Here is a 15,246-nt window from a genome sequence, read left to right as displayed (position 1 = left end):
GTAAGAGCGTATGAATTTGAGAAGAGAGTGGGCATGGGAGAAACTGAAGGGAAGGAACAACAATATAAACACTCATATGAAAGTGAGTGTACTCATGAAATTCTCAAAAAATGAATAAAAAGATATTCATTTTTAACATTTTAAAAAGAAATGCCATTTCCCACATTATGATCCCAAGCTGGACTATATGTTTGAACACTTAGGGATAACTTTCTTTTTGTGACTGGTCATCCACGCAACTTCAGTCTAATTCTGAAAACAGAAGGCTCTCCATGGGTGTAAGTCTGCAAACAAGGAAGAAAAGGAAGGGAGGTGACTGCTTGTCCTGCAGTGGATTTACAGGGCAGCAGCCTGAGACAGAGCATGCTCCTGTGGCCCCTGGACCACAATGCTGCTCTGTCCCAGGGCTCTGTAGCTTTATTTACCCTCACGGATGCCCTCTGAAGAAGGAAGCACTACTGCCCTTTACAACTGAGGGAACCAAGGCTCATCATGAGCCAGGCACTTGCCTTGGTTCACAAGTGGTGCCACTCAGATCAGACATATGCCTATCTGGCCCTACAGCCCAAAGAATGTGGACTCCACCCCAAAAATCTCAAAGAATTTATGATCCCCCAGTAGGCTCCCATATCATCATTCTGGCAGTCAGATAGTTAGTAATCTGGATTTGCAAAGACCACCTAAGGCACAAGGAAAACTCAGCTGAGCGCCGTGAAAAGCCCATGTGAATCTCTACTAGAGATAAGCTTCTTAATTTAAGCTCTTTGCACTTCCCCCTTTCCTATTACTCCTCGTCAATGGCCAGTCTCATTATTCATTTACTTAGACAAGAGCAAAGGACTCTGAAGCTGCAGTGCATCCATTAACAGGTAAACACCGGGTGCAGCTGAGCCCAGACAGCATGATGGATGCCAGGCTTGCTGCTGCCTTCCAAACATACAGTAAGGGCCAAGAGTACCCATTTCATTAGCTCAGGAGTGACCTGTGAGTGCTGAGCCTACAACTGAAAATAGCAGAGCAGAAGGAAAAGCTGCAAACTCACCAGAGATGAAAAGGAGAAATACCTGGTTGGAGGGACAGAAAAAGGTTCCTTGCCTCCCCCACTCTGTATACACTCAGTCTTCCAGAATAGCGAGTCTGAACATCCTTACTTTCCCCATTTCAAAGGTCCCCATTAGTCCTATAGGAGAGTACTGGGTTGAGAATTCCTAAAAACAACTTCTGTGGACGACCCTGTGGGCCCCACTTGCCCCTCTAGCCATGTCTCCTTTACAACGGCTATGGATATAGTTCTGAGAGATCCCAGCACTTTCACCAGCCCCACTCAAAGGCCTTCCTTTCCCTTTCCACAACTGCCATCAGGGTGTGGAGTAAGGCAGACACATGGGTTGAGCTAGGAGGGATCTTTGGTGATACTGCAGAGGGCAGAGTGTTTCTTTTATGACCATGAATGTCTTGATAAAATCATCCTCTAGGGAGGTAGGCACCTCCCTGCCTCCTCTCTGTAATGATGCTCGTGGCCTCTGTGATGCCAATGAAAGCTATGCTTCTGCAACCCAGACTATCCATTTCTTCATTTCACTCCAATGATCCCCCAAAGGCCACATACATTAAAGAAGGTGTTTCACAGCATTTGGAGCATCAAAACCTTTGGATATAAGTGGGCAGTCCTCAGCACAGTCAGTTGGCTGAAGAAGTAAGCAAAGAAAATATACAATCCATGTTATCATCTTTATCCTCAAATAGCATTGAAGAAAAATTGGTGCTAGAGCATGGCAGACTTGAGTTTCAGTCCTGGCTCAGCCACTTAATGAAGGTACACAGCTCTGAACCAGAAGTTCCTCATCCTGAAGTGTGAATGAAAATGCTGGAATTATGGTATCAGAAGCAACAAGGGTGAAACCCCATTGGTGCTAGACAACGCTGCTCTCTTTGGAGAGGAGTGAACCAAATGGGAATGCAGTAAACATCACACAGTTAAGTGCTTCATGGAACTATGTCAAGTATGGCAAAAATAACAGATCCTGGAACAGAGAGAAATGGGGTACTGGCACGGCCCATGGTCATTTCTGTTCCAGCTGCCTCTGAGGAATGGCGTCCCCACTGCCCGAGGAAAGCAGCAGAGTATACAGCTATACACAGCCACAGTCAGGAGGATCAAGGAGCCAGGTAAGGAGGCATAGGGCAGGAAGAGAGTGGGAGGAGGAGGAGAGGGAAGGAAAACAAGTCAGCTGCCATGTGCTCAAGTGCCAGGCTTAGGACAGTAGGACTCTGAGGTACCTACAGGAGGATCTGCTTCCAGTTACTGACAGAAATACAAGTCACCTGAACCCACAATGGTGGACTCTGGTTGCTGTGTGGCCACTGTTGGTTCTGTGGGTGTTGGTGCCTTATTTACAAGAAGCATAAAAGTTACAGAAGGGGAGCCTTGAATTTAAAAAAAATTGGCAGGAAAACCAAAGCAGGAAAGTCATGGAGTTTTCTTAGCAAACATTACACACTCACCTCTCTAGCAGTTCACTCTGGGGACATGGTTCCACTCCGGCTAATTTTCCTGGAAGCCAAAAGAACATCAGAGGATGAAAACAGCTTTTAAAAACTGCTCACTGATACTTTCTTGTTCATATATTTGCAGAGGCAAGGATCTGACCACAGACCTTGGGAGGGATCACCTAGTCCATACACAGTTCAGGAACTGCCTCTAGATGACAGGAATGAATCTAGAAAGCACCCACAGTGATGGTCTCTGGATGCAGCTTCTTCCTATCTCTAAACACAGACAACAGCAGGGCATAGTGGCAAAGGCCTGTCATCCTAGAGATTCAAGAGGCTGAGGCAGGAAGATCATAAATTCAAGCCAGATTAGGCAACTTAGTGAGACACTGTTTCAAAATAAAAAGTCTAAGAAGGACTTCTGGGGGTAGGGAGACAGCTTAGTTGGTTAAGTACTTATCAAACAACCATGATTTTTCTTTCTTTCTTTTTTATTTTTTATTATTATTTTTGTAATGTGGCAGCTTAGGCCTAGAATCCCTCTGGAAAGGCAGAGACAGAAGATGCTCACGACTTCCTGGCCCAGGCAATAGAGAAAAAACAATGATCTCCAAGATGAATGAGAGACCTTGCCTCAAAAAATAAAGTGAAGAACAATAAAGTGACATGTGACATCAACCTCTGCTCCCTACTCCAGAAGCCCCATCTTCCACACACAAACATACACATGCCTGCACAAGCGTGCACATGCAAGTGAACACACACACACACACGCACGCACGCACGCACGCACGCACGCACGCACGCACGCACGCATGGATGCAGATACAAAATATAGGAGGGCTACAAACACAGCTTAGTGGTACAGTATAGCACAGGCGAAGTCCTGGTAGCAAATGTAAAGTTCTGGGTTCCATCCCTAGTCCCATAGAAAACAACACAAAAATCTTCTGGCACTAGCAGTATATATGCTCACTGTGAGGCGTGGGTAACAGAATCATAAAGCCTCCCTCTTCCCACCTCCCCTCTGTAGGCACGATGCTGAACTGCCTTCTGTTCTCCCTTCCATGCACGTGGGCAGAGAGGATGCTGACTTCATTTGTTCACATCACATTTTATTATAAGCATTTCTCTAAGTTTGTTTCAGAAAACTCCATTGTGAAGACCATGCCAACATTCTGTGGCAGGCACACATGGATTGGATCTTGCGGTTCCCTATTGGGTATTTAGGTCATCTCCAAATTGTCATTTTAGTAAATAAGTGAGGCAAATATATCTGTACACATGGCTTTACCTGCATTTAAATTATTTCCCTAGGAAAGACTCTCAGAACTGGGATTAGTGGGGAAAGCAGTATTCAAGTGCAGTTGAAAAGGCCACTGTCGACAGCAGGGGAAATGACTAACAGAAACGACAAAAGAAAACAAAATAAAGCGCAGGATGCTGTTGGGAAAAGACGCTGTGCTCTGTTCCTGAGTGTCATCCTTTGAAAGGATGCAAGGACCCAGATTTCAAAGCAACTAACAACTTTATTTTAAAAATACTTCAAAACTCTGGAAATTGCAGACCAGGATGAGCTCTTTGAAGAAACTGATGCATGGCTAAAGAAAAAAAGAAAAAAAAAAAAGCCCTTCTATCACTGCCTTGAAAAATGAGACTATAATTAGGCTGCGCCTACAGAGCTCTAAACTCTCAAAATGAAAAGTTCCCAAACATCACCGGTAAGGAAAAGGGCACAGAGCATGCATGTTTGCTTTATAGCTTGTGATTCAGCTTACGGTTTTCACAGGGAGGCCTGCCTGGCAGCCAGGCTCCATCTCCAGCCCAGCAGGTCACCATATACTTGACACTGTACAGTACTGTCACCCACAGGCAAAAGACAAATGGCCCCAGTGAGGAGGCACCACACCCTAAGTACAATTTCTTTATATTCACTCTGCCTCAGGATTTACTATAATCCCAGAGTACCAGCACTCACCTCCACTTTGCAGCAGGAAGTGCAAGTCCAAGGTTCCAGGCTCCACTCTCACTTCACTGCACTTCAGTAAGGGGCGGGGTCATGGAGGATGCAGTCAAAGATCTATGCCTGAACCTTCTTCGGTCATGTCTTTCCCACACTAGTGTGATGCCGTGGCTTCCACAAGGTAAGCAGAGGCTGGCAGTCCACTGGCCTGGTAGATGCTCTCAAGTCTGCAGTCCCTGCACTGTTTCTGCTCTCTGCACTCTTTCTCAAAAGGAGAAAGTCACATCAGCTTGGGTCAGATCCCAAAGACCTGAAGGACAATCCGTAATGTGCAGGACACCTATCTTCTGAAAGAACAGTCTAATTGTCACTGAGGCTGCTCAGCAGCCTTCAGGTGATAAGAAGCCTCTGACCTCACAGACCTCAAGATAGGCCACCATTTAGCCCAGCTTTGCCAACAGCTAGAAGCTATATGAGTACTGCCAGGCAAACAGAAAGTGGCGGCCTGCTGTACAGGCATCGCTGTGAATTGAGTCATCTTCATACACAGGATCGGTACCTTTGGTCTGGGATAACTTCGAGCATCCTAAGCCTCCTGACCATGAGCCCATCTTAAAACCACAGATCTGGCCTCCATGCCCACAGAAGGAAGTGCTTCAATGCCACCAACAGAGTGAGTCTGCTCACTGTTAAGATCTTTTGGGGAGTTTGTATTACACCTCTTCCCCCATCACAATAGGGTCCTTTTAAAGCAAAGTGACAACTGGCCACCATTTTAGAATTCATGAGGGTACTGTAACAACTGATAAACTGAGTATCTTGGTGGAAACTGCCTCCACACAGGTGGCAGGGGACCATCTGTCAGATATTGCAGTAGCTTGAGATGCATGTCATGAAAACACTGCTCCCATTTCTCTGGCAAACCTAAGAGCAGTCTGTGAGCTCCTGCAGTGAGGGAGTGTCATCTTTTTAAAACAGAAATTAAGAAAAAACAAACAAAAAAACCTAAAAGCTAGCTTTCCCTTCCTTGTGTGACAGCAAGAGGACCACAGTACATAAGTGACTTGTGAACTGCTGACCCAGCTTGTCCCCTGCTGCTGTTCAGAAGCTTTCTTGGGCACAGAACTTCTCACTCAAACTCTACGTATCCCACACCCTTTAAACCCCAATGCCTGGCATCTCTAATTCAACCCCATACTTTTTCCTTCCTGTCTACCATGGCTCCTCCCAGAAGTCCAGCACACACTGGGGATACAAGGATGGATACAGAGTTGTCCTGTCTGCCTTTGGTGAGCTCACCTCCAAGGGGACAATTATAGAGTAAGGTGATGAGGGGCAGCATGGTGGTGGTGGGAGGACTCCAGAGAAGATAAGCATAGTCCAATCTCAGCCAGAGGGAAATTAGAGGAGGAGGGATGAAGGAAGCTTTGCCTCTCGTTTTTACTTTGTTATTGTTGCTGTTGTTCATTTGTTAAAGGCAGGATATTCTATGTATCCCAGGCTGACTACAAACCCACAAGCCTCTTTCCTTAACCCTGCTTGGAAGATAAGTCTGTATTACCATGCCAGGCTTCTAGGCTGTATCTGTGGAGCAAGAACCGTGATTCCATGGTGACAGCCTGGACCACTATTGCAACCAAAACTTTGTCATTGTTACTGTCATCTCCCAAACTGTTTCCAAGGGCAACACAAGACACTTTAAATAATCCCACTTAATCCTTGCAAACAACTCTGTTAAGGTGGGTGTTACTATCTCCACATAGGATATCTGAATGACCCATAAACCAGGGTATTAACTCCAATCTCTGATTCCCTGTGATACTCCTGCGATAGCCTCCATCATAAAGTCAGACTGTCATGTATGTTTTACAGATAACCCATAGTGAAAAACAGAACCAGCTCCCTCTTCTACTTGGGGTAAACAAAGAGAAAGCTTTCAAAGGTCAGCACAATTTCTATAGAGTAGGTGCATCCTGTGGAGAAAGGCACTGGTGTGAACAGTCACAGAAGGGGAAAGGCAATGCCCAGGCAACAGGAATATTTGGTCAGTGCACCCAGCCTAACAGGAATGTAAGTGGGACACATATATCCCAGTGGTTGGGACAGGCTGTGAAATCAGCCTTCAATTCAGACTCTGCCATCTCCTCAGAGATCTCAAACAAATGAGCTAATCTCTATGCTCCTCATAGGAACTGAGGATAATGCATATTTCCTGGGCTGAGAACATAGCAAACACACAATGAAAACCAATGTCTGCATTTCCTCACTGTTTTTCTCCATCAGATAGACTATGGAAAGTCTTGAGAAGAAATGAGGAAGAGTGTCAAGGCAAGTGACTGCCTTAGTGACTGCCTTCTATTCAAGTGATACCCATTCTGAGCTCATTGAGGGACTGCTTACCAATCATCTTTGCAACCAATCCAGTACTCTGCTCAATTGTATCTGAAGAGAATATACTGCCTTACTCATTTGTGCAACTTGTCTTTGGACACACTGTGATGAGGTTATGCTGGGAAACCTGACTGCAACTCCAGCTCCTGATCTACTCTGAGTTCTGGCCCTGTTGAGAATCTGAAAGCTACAGACCCTCACCCGAGAAAAATGCATACTTCATACATCTTGTTAAGTTCAAGACGCCTCATGGGATCCTCAGTTCCCAGCTATGCCCTTAGCAAGCATCAAGAAAGCATACCCACCCTGCTTCGCAGACTCTGCCAACCAAATGTTGTGACAGAAATAGCAAGGATGCAATGAGATTCCAAGTCAGTGTTCTTTATAACAGTCCCCAAATGGACGCAACCTAAGGGTCCATCCCCTGGGAATCATCAAATAAGGCAAGGGACATTCATACAGAAGAATGTTCTGTAGCTACTAAAGCTTAATGTGTGCTATCTGTCACTGAGCAAAAGGAGAGGTTGCCAAGAGTCCTGTTGCCATAAAAATTACACATGTTCTATAAGGGTCCAGGTACAGAAATTCAAGGCTGTTCATGTATGGCTGTGAAAATGATACAATCAGAGAAGTATCTGTTTGTCATTCCATAGTAAACATGCTTGGTATTGATTTTTTTTAAGGTCTATATTTAAATGTTTAAGAACTTGTGCCATACAATGCTATAGATACAAATTATTTTATTATAAACCTGGTTCATAATTCAAGAACAGGACCCCTTACATTGCACCTGAGAAAGATCTGTCTCTATGTCTCTTTTTATTCCCTATTGAAGGGATCTGCATTGAGGGTCCTGTGGCCTTTACACTTTGAAGAAGAAAATGAGGTTCTACACCTGTGCCATCTGCAAGCTCCTGCCTCCAGAACTCACAAGAAACAAGTGGGATCTCCAGTAATTGTCAAACTTTGGCTGAGAGAGAAGTCCTTGAGCAGCTAGCTGAAGAGGGAGCGCAACTGGTTCAGACACTCTCCCCCTTACTTCCCTTCAGGACCAGTGCCAGGGCTATCAGAAGAAAAGACAAGAACACTGAGGGCATGGGCAATCTCGTTTTATCTGTCAGCCACCCAGTTGCTTCTGCAGACGTTATAAAACTGCAATCTAGTCTTCCTAAACCCGGATCTTTAAAGTTCTTAGGGAACAAATACCAGAAAGTTAGTCATTAGCAGATCTTTAGGAAAAACACTAATGGGTACTAGATGGGGGAACTACCCTGTACTCATCCTGGAATTAATCTGCACACACAAGGACCACAGTAAACTATCTGTTCTATGTGAATGGATGCAGAAGAGCTGTCAATCCTGACTTCACCAATGTCAGGGTACTTCCACTGTGTCTCTGGGCAGCTCACTTTTCTCAGTTAAGGCCTGCTTCCTACCATGTAAAGCACGTAGCTCTGAGGGTTAAGCCCCTAACTCTCCAAAATTATCCATTTCCAAGTCACTATAGGAAGTGCTTCTTCATGAGAGCCATGTGTTACTCACAAAGATAAGGCCTCACAACTACCATTTGCCCCTAGAGCAATTTTGCCAACTAGGTATTGGAGTGCTAATGTTATAGGCAAGGAAAGTCAGAAGATCACAGCTTACAGGAGGAAGTCAGAGTTCTAGTCTAAACACCTAGACTCAGTGATTACATTTGTCATTACCGACCCTCAAACTTGGATATAAAAGTAATATTCCTAACTCCCAAGCTTCTCATCAACCAAATTGAATGTGGTGGTTTGAATGTGAGTGGCTCCCACAGACTCATATAGTTGTATGCTTAATCACAGCAAGTCATGCTATTTGGAAGGAATATGAGGATTAGGAGGTGTGGACTTGCTGGGAGAAGTGTGTCACGGGGGGGTGGGCTTTGAGGCTTCATAAGCCCACATGAGGCCAATCTCTCTGCCTATGGATCGTGATGCAACTGTCAGCCACTGTTCCAGTGCCTGTCTGCATGCCATCAAGCTCTCCACCACAATATTAATGGACTAAACCTCTAAAATTGTAAGCAAACTCCAAATAAGCGTGTCCTTTTGTAAAAGCTGCCTTAGTCAGGGTGCTTCTTCACAGCAATAGAACAATGACTAAGACACTGAATTATCACTGCCCATTTCCAAGTCACTATGATGTTTCAATCAAATAACAACTAAGATACCAAGAAGGATAAAAATAGATTTAGTAGGAACAGATTTATGCTACGAGATAAGATGTAAAATCCAAGCTCAGCTATTCATTCCTGCCATGATCACAATTGAGGTACTTCCTGTCCTGGGCCACAATCTCCACATCATAAAACTGAACTCACTCACTCACTCACTCACTCACTCACTCACTCACTCCTCGACTGTGAAGACCAAGAAAAATGGAGCAGGACAAGGGGACAGGGGAAGTTGGTGTGTGCCAGGAGTATTCCTGTCTTATAGAGATTGTCAAGGAGGACTTATCCAATAGGATGGCTAAGAAAAGGGCAAAGGAAGGAGAAAAGCAATGTGAAAAGACCATGAGAAAGAAGGCTGTTTGGGCCTAATGGCAGAACAGGTCAGTGTGCATAGCTGTCAAGGAGATGAGCAAGGCCAAGGAGTGAATTCTGCCGGTGTCCACGCAAGAAGTCACAGACTCTAGGGCCAGTGCCTCTACCTACTTACCATGGAGAAACAGCTTTTCCAGTTGTTCAAGCAGTTCAGCACACTGTGTTAGCTGCTCCCTGAAGCCCTCGGCCACACAATTGTCCACATCACTGGCCTGCAGAAGCTCTTCAAATGCCTTGATCATGGTGCTCATGTGTTGACGGTAAATGACACAGATGTCATGGCTATCCTTAATCTGCTGCCGCTGAAGGGAGAGCTCCCTGGCTTGGGACTGAACCAATGAATCGTATCTGATAAAAGAGGGAAGGAAAATGTGTGTGTCATTTTAGAATTGAATTTTTGTGACCTTAACACTAATTGGAAAAATGACAGAGCATAATTTCTGAAAGCCTGAAGCTGTACAAGCATATATACTTTAGAAAAATTGAAACTGTACAAGGTCACTCCTTCTTTGAGTTCAAACAGCCAACAAATGCTTCAACAGAGATTCTTCTGCAAAATTTTTAACCTTAGAAAGCCCCCAATTAAAGCATAGATTGGCAAGGACTCAGGAGAACAATTAGTTTCCATACACTCTTCAAAGACACCATTCTGAATTGTAGAAACAAGTTCCCCAAGGGTAAGGGACCCACCAAAAATTCTCACCAAGTATAAATATATACATGACAAGGGTAAAAAAGATAGGACTGTCTGCTTCCAACTGAAAGAGCTGGACTCCTAACCACCACTGAGTAACTGGGGCCCATCAGTCATTGAAACAAGTTACCTTATGGTACCCAGTTCTCTCAGGCTTCCAACAAACAGATTCATGCAGAAAAGAAAAACTATCTCAAAAGTACTTAGGTGGTAAAGCTTTGCTTTTCAAACACACAGATTGCAAACTTTTACCATCCAATACTACCTCCTTATCATCTGGTACCACCCTTCTCTACACAGGCCTAGGAGTGTTAGAGCAAGCACAGAGGAAAACTCAGAGAGGACAAGCAGCCACAGCAAGCTGGATCTAAAATGGCCTGAGAGGCACTTTGGTTCACCATGACCACTGTTAATAGCAATAGCATACAAGCAATCATATGGCACCCACCTTAAAGGTGGAGGCCAATTCTGTGGAGGAGGAAAAGTGGGACAGTATGGGCTTAAACCCTGGTCAGTGGCTCTAACTAGAATACCAAGAGGCAACTCACAGCAATCTCTTTGAGTCTCAGTTTCTCTATCTACAAAAACAAGTTGAAAGTGCCTCCTGCTTAGTATGTCTGGGTTTAAATAATTGAGTTCCTCACCTACTGGGGTGATACACACCTGAAATTCCAGCACGCAGGAAGCTGAGACAGGAAGATTGTGAGTTTGAGGCCCCCCCCTGAATTACAGGGTGAAACTATTTCAAATCAAAAACAAACAAACAAAAATCAAACCCTTCTTGCCTGGGGTCTGAAACAACAGCCCATCAATAAATATGCTTCCCTCAGTCTTGCTGCTTGGGGAGTCTTGAAAAAAAAAATCATTCTGGCTCTTTGAGATTTCAGAACAGTGTTTGTCTCAAATTAGTAACGAATGAAGGTCAACTTTACAGATGATCCCATTTTGCCATATCTCATGAAGCAAATGCATATATTTATAACCACAGAGCATTATCTTCATGACCTAAGGATTTCTCACTTTCAACACAGGCTTATTTCTCTAAGATGACCTTAAAGGGTAAAGATATGGAAAACATTTATATTCCTCCCAACCTGGCTAGGGCATCCATTTTACTTCTACAACATGGCAAAAGCCAATAACAGAGTTCAAAAATCAACACCGCAGCTCAGCAAACACACTGCAATCCACAGAGTGATTGCTATGGAGCTTTTACCCTGAGTCCTCAGACTGAGGAGGGCAACACCTGCCTGCCAATCTCAGAAGCTGCATACCTCCTAACTAATATACATTGCTGATGGCTGCTCTGTGGCCTAGCTTTTCACTCTCATCCTGGCTGCCTGAAGCCCAGGTAAAGCTTTCCATAGGTTACACTCTACCTGCCCAAGCAGCATTCCCTCTCAGCTCCGGGCTCCTGCCAAGCAACAACCTAGAGAACTTTAGGCTTAATAGGAAGGAGCTGGAGCATCAAGAAATTGGATGTACCTTGATGGGGAGAGGTCTTGGAACTTGTTCTGCAGGTTATGGATTTCGCTGAAAAGTTTCAAGTTCAAATCCTGCTCCTTCAATAGCTCCTGCTCTTGTTCCACCAGCTGCTGTTTGAGGTTCTCTAGCATCCCACTATCAATCATCTCTGGGGTTAGTGGACGGAGGATTTTCATGTGCTTCACATATCGTACTTGGTGCAACCTTGAAAATGTCCTCTCTTCTTCATCAATATGGTCCTTGGGCTTGTTCAAGCCATCTTGAGCTCCCTCTGTCCCACACAAAACTGTGATAATGGCTTCACTGCACTGAGAGTGCTTCTGTAACTGGACAATGAAGTTCCGGTAGCCATCCAGTTCAGTTTGCAAGTTGTGGATTTTCTGTTTTAAGTCTTCATTGTCACTGGAGACATTGATGTTCTCAGACTGCTCAGTCTCAATCACACTGACTTTAACGGAAAGCTGACTGCTGGAATTCAAGTAAGTGGCTCCAGAGGTTGGGCCTAGGAAGTCTTCAGGGTTCTCTTCGCATGCTGGTAATAAGGCAAGGTCATCAGGCGGAGAAATTTCAGAATCTGAAAATCAAATACTAATTTTTGTCAGTATCTCCTCTGCTGCAATCAACCCTTAATGTTGCCTGAGCCATGGCTGAGTTAACACTAACACAATAGCCACCTGCCTCTAGGGTTTCCCATAGCTGAGCTGAACTCTAGATCTTAAATGTTCAAAAGGCCATGAATTAAAAGCTTGGTTTTTCTGGTACTGCTGGAAGGCTGTGCTAGATTTAGGAGGTAAGGCCTAGGACAAGAAAAATCATCACTGAAGAGGATATGGAGACCCTACCCATGAGCCAAAATACTTTCTATCCCTTCAAGCTGATTGTCTTATGAATGTTGTCATGCTCTAGAAAGCTTACTGGCACACCATTATACCATTCAATACACCCTCTTTCTCAGATAAATGTTCTAAATTAACCATGATAAACCAGCAACACACCTAAAACCAATCAGCACTTCTACTCTGATACTCCCATGATCCGGTTAGAAGCATCCCAGGCCCACACTCCACCCACAGAGAGTTCCTACAAAACCATCAGAACCTTCTGCACACATCAAGCTGTTTCACGCTTCCATGCTTTTGCATGTACTGTGCCTTGAATGCTCACTTGTCCTTCCACACTCAGGTCTAATTTTTCTTTTTCTGTGAACTCACCTTTGGACTATGCACTCCCCTGTGTGCATTTCTGTGCCTAAATGTTTGTCTATGCGCCACATGCATACAGGGTCAGGAGGGGGTGTCAGAACTGGTGTTAGATGCAGTTGTGAGCTGCCTGTACATAGGTGCTGAGACAGGTACTTTGCAAGAGCAGCAAGGGTTCTAAGCTACTGAGATATCTTTCTAGGCCTGAAAAATATCTTTTTGTCTGTTTGTTTGTTTGTTTGTTTGTTTTTTGAGACAGGGTTTCTCTGTGAAACAGTCCTGGCTGTCCTGGAACTTGCTTTGTAGACCAGGTTGGCCTCGAACTCACTGTGATCTGCCTGCTGGGATTAAAGGCGTGTGCTACCAAAACCTGGCTGAAAAATACCATTTTTAAAAAATCAATAGACCTAGCTTCCAACACCGTCTCTGCCACTTTGTTTTGAATAAACTTACTTGAGCAAATTAATGAACCGCTCTGAGACCCCAGAATTTCACTTGTAAAGTAGAAAGAATACTATTCACTGAGAAAAAGGAGCTGTGTTTATTTGTTGGGATTATATTGAACAATATCAGGAAAAGGCTAGTATAGTTTTTTGAACACAGCAGTAAAGGAACCAGCTAACAGCCCCATGCTTTCCTAGAATCAATTGGTCAAAGACGGAAGAAGTCATCATGGGAGGCATCCAAGCAAAAGATGGCTTAAGAAAAGCCTTTAAGGGGAACAATGTGAGCTGGACCAGATGACCTAGGATGGTTCTTTGACAGAAAATCATATCGACATTCTGTGGAACTAAAGAAGCTACAATTTGTTCCTCATAATTTCAAGTCCACTCTTGCCTTTGTTCAAAATACCAACATCATCAGTTTGTTTATAGACAACAGTGAGAATATGTGTTAACAGAAGTATTCTCAGTACAGCATTTCTATAGTGCACAAGTAGGAACCAGGCCATTTATCTGGTTCTCTGTATCTGGCATGAGTGATGGAAAGGGTATATGGTACCTTTATATAGCTCAGAGTGTAAGGAACAGAAAGAACAAGCAAGAGATCACTCAACAAAAATTTTCTTGCAGGGAGTAGTCATCCTCCAAGATGAGGAAATATGTAAATATATCCAACCTTAGCTCCATAAGTTACATGTGTCCCAGGAAATCATGAATGCAGCCCAACACATTGGGAGACCACAATGTCATGCTACAATGTCAAAAGAGTGGGGCACCCTTCTATTTTTGGTTGTGAGCCTAGCCTTTAACAGCTGAGCCATCTCTCCAGCCCATGGGCACCCTTCTAAACATACCAGTCTCATTATACTATGGCCTGCATTAGATAACAGGAAGAAATGTTCCCTCAAAGAACTAAAGATGAATCACATTTTTGTTGTTGTTGTTAAGGAATCATGATGCAAAGACAAATGCTACTCCTATCACAGTCACTTTGAGACAGACTGTGATCAGCACTGATTTTTGGGTACTCACACAATTTGGGTATACTGAGAGTACATGGGAGAGTGTGCATGCTAACATTCACACTTAGATCTCCACTTTAAACACTGCTCCTAACGATGAAATAAGCAGAGCATTCCTAAACCTTCAAGGTTGTATAGAAACCTAATAGAGTAGATATTTGCTAAAGTATATACATATATGAAAGTGATCTAAATGAAATCACCAAATAATGGGGGAGACAGAGTCCCAATTGTCCACTTCTCATCATCAAATGAAGCTTTCAGTACTGGGACTGGGTTACGTCTAATTGAGTTGTTGGCCCAAGGAACCCCATAAGGATCTCCAAACAAGCCAGACTGTCACCAAGACTGTATTATATTATTATCCCTTAAAAGCCTGCTTGTTTTCAAATCAGAGACAGAAAGGGAGTAGAGGTGGGGAGGATCTGAGAGGAGTAGAGTGAGGGGAAACCATAATCAGTACATATTATGTAAGACAAAAATCTGTTTTCAACAAAAGGGGAAAAAAAGGATAAATAACACCCTGCCCCCAAGTACTTTCAAAAGTTCACAATTTATAACAATTTGTGATTTAACAAAGGCAGGATTTGACTTCCCAGCTCCAAGGTTAATATATAGCAAGTCTCTCAGTCAGCACCAGCAAAACAATGTAACTTTGTTATTCTGTGCTCAGCAGCCCTTGATGAAGGTCTGAGCAAATTACTTCCACTGTTTGGTTAGAACTGTATAAATGTTGTGGGGAAGGACTATATATGTATAAATGTGCGTGTGTGTACATGTATATATGCGAATGTATGTATGTATGTATGTATGTATGTATGTATGTATGTATGTATGTATATATGTATGTACATACGTACGTACGTACATATGTATATGCCTGAACTTGCAAGCTGGTAGGCCTTGGGACTTAGATCATGTATGTGCCAAGACCTGCCGATGGATCTAGCACCTCACCTGAATTGTCTGTTACTGAAGTGG

General features: G+C 43.8%; 1 protein-coding gene across 4 annotated transcripts in view; it reads right to left on the bottom strand.

Moving 5' to 3' along the window:
- The window catches only part of Cdk5rap2 (CDK5 regulatory subunit associated protein 2), a 178,995-nt gene that overhangs the window by 30,074 nt on the left and 133,675 nt on the right, over positions 1-15,246 (bottom strand). For all 4 annotated transcript variants that reach the window (XM_027400255.1, XM_027400258.1, XM_027400257.1 and 1 more), the window contains 3 exons: positions 11,602-12,175; positions 9,538-9,770; positions 2,506-2,554 (listed from right to left, as the gene is read on the bottom strand). In XM_027400255.1, coding sequence (XP_027256056.1) covers positions 2,506-2,554; positions 9,538-9,770; positions 11,602-12,175 — 856 coding nt within the window. The remainder of the gene's footprint in view (positions 1-2,505; positions 2,555-9,537; positions 9,771-11,601; positions 12,176-15,246) is intronic.

This window comes from Cricetulus griseus, chromosome 2 (assembly GCF_003668045.3).
Source record: "Cricetulus griseus strain 17A/GY chromosome 2, alternate assembly CriGri-PICRH-1.0, whole genome shotgun sequence".
NCBI lineage: Eukaryota > Metazoa > Chordata > Mammalia > Rodentia > Cricetidae > Cricetulus > Cricetulus griseus.
The sequence above is the reverse complement of the archived record's forward strand: the minus strand, read 5'-3'. Positions and strand labels throughout refer to the sequence as shown.